Source organism: Tinamus guttatus, unplaced genomic scaffold (assembly GCF_059628265.1).
Source record: "Tinamus guttatus ecotype Peru unplaced genomic scaffold, ASM5962826v1 Tinamus_guttatus_pri_ptg000010l, whole genome shotgun sequence".
Classification (NCBI taxonomy): domain Eukaryota; kingdom Metazoa; phylum Chordata; class Aves; order Tinamiformes; family Tinamidae; genus Tinamus; species Tinamus guttatus.
Window position 1 is genome coordinate 1,688,772 of NW_028288544.1, and position 7,200 is coordinate 1,695,971.

General features: G+C 37.6%; 1 protein-coding gene across 2 annotated transcripts; it reads left to right on the forward strand.

Annotated features, from left to right (window-relative positions):
- Positions 1–331: 331 nt before the first annotated feature.
- CCN6 (cellular communication network factor 6) lies at positions 332–6,770 on the forward strand. 2 transcript variants are annotated; one of them, XM_088522058.1, is made up of 5 exons: positions 332–516; positions 3,487–3,762; positions 4,175–4,417; positions 5,878–6,071; positions 6,489–6,770. In XM_088522058.1, the coding sequence occupies exons 1-5, from the start codon at positions 450–452 to the stop codon at positions 6,768–6,770; spliced, it is 1,062 nt and encodes a 353-aa protein (XP_088378184.1). In that variant the 5' UTR covers positions 332–449. The 2 variants fall into 2 exon arrangements, with proteins under 2 accessions (XP_088378184.1, XP_010215112.2); XM_010216810.2 differs by having other exon boundaries at positions 332–512; positions 3,468–3,762.
- Positions 6,771–7,200: the final 430 nt, after the last annotated feature.

Genomic DNA, 7,200 nt, shown 5'->3' on the forward strand with positions numbered 1-7,200 from the left:
CCATGACGCATTAAAATTTAAGAAAAAATGCCTTCTCTGCAGCAGAAATACTTGTATTTGGGGCTCTGCCCTTCAGATTTCAGAAATTCCTACTATATGGACTTGAATACGAGTTAAAAATAACAGCACATTTTCAGCGGCAAAATTTTAAGAAATCAGACGCTCCCTCTCCCCGACCTCTATTAAGTTTGGAAGAAGCAGCTGGACGGGACTGAGCAGGGTGTGAAAACCCATATTCCAGGGCAGGACAGAGAAAAGAAGATCACTTGAAAATGTCAGTGTGAAGCTGGTTCTGTAAAAAGTGGAGAATTTCAAGAGTGAATGTGTGTATGTGTTCGTGCATGTGCTGAGGAAAGTCGGGTTGGCAAGGGAGACAGAGGAGAGCTTTGTGTTCAGTGCTTACCCTGACACAGCGCAGCCTGTTCCCTATCTCTCAGTTTCACTTCTGAATGTGCAGGAACATGCGGTGGCTCCTCTTCCCCACTATCTTCATCATCCCTTGTACGCAACAGGTAAGTTCATTAAAAAGAAGAAGAAGAAAAAAATATTTCTTCCTTCTTCACCCTCCCCAGGTTTAAGGTTATTTGCTTAATGATCAAAAAAAAATCAGGGAAGCAAATTCTTCATAAAGAATAAGAAGTATTGAGTAATTTTCATTTGCAGTTTATTTCCTGCATCAGTCTTGATTTGTTTTTTCTCTTTAATCTGTGTATTGATACAATTCTGTGAAAAAAAGTGTTAAAAGATCTTAAAAAGGTCAGCAGCCTTGCTTTTTTGTTTGTTTGTTTTAAATTTAAGCACCAATGATTGCCTGATGCAGTGTAAGAAAGTAACCATCTCGTCCCTGCTCATATTCCATATATGTAAATATAATATACACACTAATCTGACTTGAGGTTAGATTTGCTGAGGAGAAAGCTCTGGGGTCTGTATTGGTTTGTCTCTTTTGCACCAGTTTTAAGGGGCAGCTTTTGCTGAATGTATTTCCGTGTCAAAGGCCAATTTTATTTTTTTTCTTAATAATTTAAATAATTTTCTTCTTTTTAAAATATATGTTATAAAACACAAAGTAGTATTCATCTACTAGAGGCGACTCTCAAGTGGAGAATTTTCAAATAGCAATCTAGTTCTGATAGCTTTATTTTGGATATTTAAAGCCAGACAAGATAACTAAATGTAAATAATAATACACTGCCTACTTTTGCTATTTATTTCTGCCATACAGACCTTGCTCAATCACAAAAATGCAAGAAAACAAACAAACAACGCATGAAAGTCTGCTACACAATGGTCTCATTTTCTAATCTGCCCATAGGATCAGGAAAAGTATGCAGTGGCTTGTGTGATGTGGATAGCTTTGGTATAAAAACTTTGGGAAGCAAGAATTAGAAAATATTCAACCTGTAAGCTTTATATGCAAACTTTAAATCTTTACCATACCTTAACAGATTTTTGAAAAATTTTTAGGTAGACCGAGTTATTCGATTATTTCACATTTAAAATTTTCAGATAATTCTCTGACTGTATTTTTCTTCCTGGGAAACTTTGTAGTTTCTTTATGTTTAAAGCATGTTTTAACTCACAATACTAATGAAACTTACTGGTCAAAACACATGTATTACTTCCTGCTACAAACTTCCATTTTGAAATAAGATGCCTGCTTTAAGCCCCATAGCCTCCTATAGCTGACACATTGCCAAATCTGTAACAATAATATTAGTCTGGTTAAAAAAAGAAGAGAGATTGAGCAGTTAGAGAGTGAGTTTCCTAAAGCAACTAGTCTTGATTGCTACTAAATGCATTTAACACCTGTTTTTCACATATCCTGTTTCCAGAACAAGTCTTTAAGAAGCTTTACACTCAGTGCATGTGTTCATCACACTAACATTATGGTCTATATGAAGAGTGTAGCTGCTTAGAAGTACACTCAAGTATATGTAAGTTGGCAATTCCTATATTACTGCATTCAGGTAGAACGGGTTAGAGGAAATCATCTACTATAGTGGAAATCATCTTATCATTTATAATATTAATAGATACCAATGATAAATTATTAATGAATAACAGAAATACACTTAGGAAACTATTTTGAGGACTGTACGGAATACAACAAGACATGGCCTGGTATTTAGTTATTACATGACTTGCTTTTGTGAATGAAGGGGTACCTTAAAAACATTCAGTCAAAGGAACTTACGAACTACAACTTTGGAGCTTCATAATTAGTGGTGTTTTAAGGTGTTGTTGTATAGCTGTAAATGACCATAAAAAAGGAAAGGTAGGAAAAAATCTTCTAGAAAGTCATTTGCAGTCTGCAATGAGGCAGCTCAATTATGCTGCAACAGCTTTCATATGATATGACACGAAATACTGAATTCTGCAGACACCTCCAGTTTGCTTGACTTGAAAGGAACAAAAAAGTTTTTGTCCCCTAACTTTTTCCTGTTGTCTCTGTGAGAGGCTGTTTTTAAAAACAGCAGAGACTTGCAGAGAGAAACTGATAGTTTGGGCTTTGTACACCCCCAAGAAATGTAAGCTAGATGGAGAATGCAAGTTAGATGGTGATAATGGCATCTGCTAAGGGACTACATCTTGTCTTTCCCTCTCACTTTTTTGGGTGGAGTTGTCTCACCAATCTTAAAAAAAAAAATAAAAAAAAAATCAAGAAATACTAAGGAATTCCTCCTTACAAAAAAAAAAAAAAAGATGTTTGAAACAATGGGGAAGCGGTGAATTCAGGCTACATGTTATCTTTCTACTGCTGATACGAATCAATTTTTGAGACACCTTTCCCCCACCCTGTAAATCCTGAATTCAAAGAATACTTGCTCATGCATATACATATGTATATCCCAGGAACTGACCTATTAAGCTCAACACAACTACTAGCATCCCTTACTATCTGCAGGATTCATTTTTTTTTTTTGCAGCTAGCAAAAGACAATTGGTAAGCAATACAATAATCCCTCCCAAAAAGCTACACAGATTTTTGAGGCAAAATAACACTCAAATGAGTTATTTTAAAAGGCTTTTGCCATGAAAAGCGGCACAAAGGACTGTTTGGCTATCAAATAGCAGGAGCAGCGCAAAGCTAATTAACTTGAGAGAAGGTTTCCAGGAAAGAAGAGCTAAAATAAATCCACCAACTATTTTAAAATATTTTTCTAAAATGTTGTAAAGTCTTGATCTCTGCTATATGTTTTGTTCTATAGAAAGAGCCAGTGAAATGTTTTTCAAATAACAGCTGATCGAACTCATTGTTGATTGAAATGTTGATGTATTAAAGTTACTGATCAAGTCAGTCTCCTACTTAGACCTTGCAATATCTTCACTTTGTGGATCTTTCGAGCTTACAAAAAATCTTAGTTGCTTCATTAAAGTTCAAACTTTCTTCCCCCCCAATTTGCTTTATGGCATATGAGCTACGCATAATGTATGCAGCTCTCACAAACCCCACTGTACGTAAGTTTTTCTGCAGGGCACGAGCCCACAGTCTGCAAGGAGGGAAGTCTGGAACAAAACCTTCAGAAACAAGTGAAATCCCCCAGCGAAAGGAGTTTTGTCACTGGCCATGCAGCTGCCCGCTCGTGCCAACCTGCGCCCCGGGGATAAGTTTGGTAAAAGATGGTTGTGGCTGCTGCAAGGTCTGTGCCAGGCAGTCCGGAGAGACCTGCAACGAAGCGGCTGTGTGTGACCCCCACAAAGGCCTCTACTGTGACTACTCCGAAGACAAGCCTAGGTATGAAACAGGCGTGTGTGCATGTAAGTTGCTCTTTACCACTCTCCTTTTGAAATCCAGGAGGGTGGGACCACACAAGTGAATGGTTTTGAAGGAAAAACCCTTGCAGGTGCTGCACAACTCTGCTTTCTACATACCGTATTGCTCAGAGAAGTATTGCTCACTACTGTAGGAACTGTCTTAAACTTACCTGCTTCTGCAGCAGTGAAATTTATTCACTCCGCATAACTATTCTTTGCAGATATGTTTATGACTGATTTAAGGTTAAGCAGCTGTAGATATCACTGGGCACAGATAAAAACGAAGGGCTTCAACTACTATGAACTTGAAGCTGCAAAAGTAGAAAATTCAGTAAGGGATCATCATATTTTAGCACTTGGCAAGCAGAAGCCACTTGCTCATAATGTGTTAGTAACTGTTGTTTACCATTTGCAGATCTTGTAGCTGTAGGATGTGAGCTCAATGGAGTTTATTATCTTAATGGACAGACCTTCCAACCTAACCCTCTTTATAAGTGCCTGTGTGTCAGTGGTGCAATTGGATGTACACCTGCATTCATACCGAAATTAGCAGCAAGCCCCTGCACCAGGGTCAAGGGCAGGAAGAAGCTTGGACAATCCAACTGTGGTCCTGGACAGCACAAGCAACTTCAATCAACAAGTTACAGACTCATGTCAGGTGTGCCTGAATGAACTGCTAAACCTTCCTCTAGCTGAGACTCATGCAATTTAGTGCCCCAGAAGGGTAGGAGACGGCACTTGATCATCCACTTGTTCCTCTCTCTTCTCCAGCAGCCAGGCTGACATCCCTCAAGGCCACTGCCAGGGTGACCCTTCCATTCTCTTATCTCACAGACTCTTTTCTCCAAACCTGATGGTTATGAAAAACAAAAAGCCTTTTGGCTTTGTTGTGACTGAATTGGCTAAAGCAGTCTTCAATCCATATTTCTGCAGACTTTCACTACTCACAAGAAAAGACCAATCAGGGTTACTGCTGTGCAACCATTTTGCAAATTAGGAGCTTGCTTACTTCAGTGCTAGGAAGCCCTGGTTATCACATATCAAAATTGTTACGATTGCCTCTTCTTTCAGCAGAAAGCAAAATATGAAGATTGCTGTAATAGTTTCCCTTGATTGTTCAAAAAGTTTCTGGCCACTGAAAGGAAAAAGGTCCATTCAGTTTCTTTTCTATTCAGTCTGATCTAAAGGATAGAGCTCCTACCTAGACTACCTAGAGCAGTCTACCTGCACAGTACTGCTAGGATCAGCTCATTCCCTTTAACCTTATTCTTGCTCTTCAACTAACACTGTAGCAGCCTTGGTGACTCTGCAAAAGCACCACTGCCCTTCCCTGCCCCAGCTGCCTACCCTTGTGCTGCCTCCTTCCCCCGTGCGTGTGTATTTACATGGGGAAACGGGGCTGCATAGCACATACATCAACTGATATAAACACACAGAGCATACATAAACACAATGTAGAAGGTCTGTGCCGATGGACGTGTTTGAAAAGAGCAGACAATCTGAAAAATGAGGAACTGGATATGTGCAGTCTCCTGACACCCCATAATATTTTGAAGTATAAGCTTAATTTTCACCCTATTCCCTTCAAAGAAAAGCACCTTGAAATACTGTTTCAAAATGGGACCTTCCCCCTTCACATTCGGAGTACAAAAGTAAATTAGTTTAAATCTGTGCATGACTGGCATGAATGTTTCAATGGACTAATACTTATTTTGAAAGTTGCCTTTCTTTTGCTAGTGTGGACAACAATTGTTAATTTTTGTTTCATTTTACTGCTCTCGCTTTGTTTTCCTGCTTTCTTTATGCATTCTAATTACCTAAAAAATATATATATAAATAGGAATGTACCTAGATCATACATTTTTTAAAAAATGTGCTACGTATAAACAGTTATTTAGCTTCACTTCATTTGTTACAGATATGTGACAGGCTAAATTTTAGTTTGCTTACTGCCATGGAAACTCAGTGGCAAAACTCTTGTACAACTTTGCTTTTGCCTCACCCTTAGATTTACCTGCAAAAGCATCCTGATGAACAGAAATCAAATGCTTACCCTTTCATTTTCAATTAATCTTTTTAGGCCTGTTTCACTGCAAAAATTGTATGTTGCTGTCTTAGCTTACAGAAACTTACCACTAGTTTTGAAGAAGAAGTGTCTAGTACAGGCAACTCCTTGGACAGCCTGTTCCCGGACCTGCGGCATAGGCATATCCAGTAGAGTGACCAATGAAAACAGCAAATGTGAAATGAGAAAAGAAAAGAGATTATGCTTCATTCAGCCTTGCCAGACTAATATACTGAAGACGATAAAGGTACTTTCTAATATGCAATAACTTCCTACTATAAAATGGAAATATTGGAGGTAATGGAAAAATTGATGTTTTAGTAATATTTACCAATATGACTTCTTTTTAAAGAGTTATATAAAATGACTCTTCTCTCTTTTGTACAAACCTTTCTGAAATAAAAGCTTAAGTTTTCAATTGTAAGCTACAAAAATGTATTTTCAAGCAAAACAATATATTATCTCAAAATAAAAGGAGTTCTGGTGCTGTCCTGATGCTCAGTTACTCAGGAAAGATTTTCTATTTGTTGGCTGTTATAGAAAAATAAGACAGCTTCCAGAAGGGGTAGTTTTCCAGAGGCTTTTATGTAAAGTTTGCATTTTTTGACATGTTCTGTTTTCCATCTGTAAAAACCTCAGGCTTTTCTTTGTTTTCACATTAAAGATTCCAAAAGGAAAAACATGTCAGCCGACATTCCAGCTTCCTACAGCCGAAAAACTAATCTTTTCCGGATGTTCAACCACACAAAGTTACAAACTAACTTTCTGTGGAGTATGTTTGGACAAGAAATGTTGCATACCTAGTAAGTCCAAAATGATCACTGTGCAGTTTGAGTGTCCCAATGAAGGCTCCTTCAAGTGGAAGATGATGTGGGTAACATCTTGCGTATGTCAGAGGATTTGCAGTGATCCAAGAGATATATTTTCTGAACTCAAGATTTTATAAGAAGTTACATCATTGACAGTAAGAATTGCAAGAGTGACAGCACATTCACATCCTAAAGAGTTAGCCTAAAAAACTCCAGCAAAATTTATAGTGAAACTACATCTGTGAATATTCATTTGTTAAGTATCAACTGCAATATGCATATAAAAGCACTTCTTTTTAAACTTTTTTATATGGGGAAACGCATTTGTGAGAAGTACATATATGCTATTAGTAGTGTCAAAACAAGAGCTTTTGGGATTAAAACAAAAAAGCGCAGCAAGAGAGCTTTGTATCCTGCTATAAGATACGCTGCCCAAAATGACTAGTGCATGTAAATTCTTAGATGCTCTGAATAACCTATTATAGAAAGATATTTTAATCTGTAATATCTCATCTATCAACCTTGATTATCAATATAACATTTACAACTTGTACTGGTGAAGTTAAA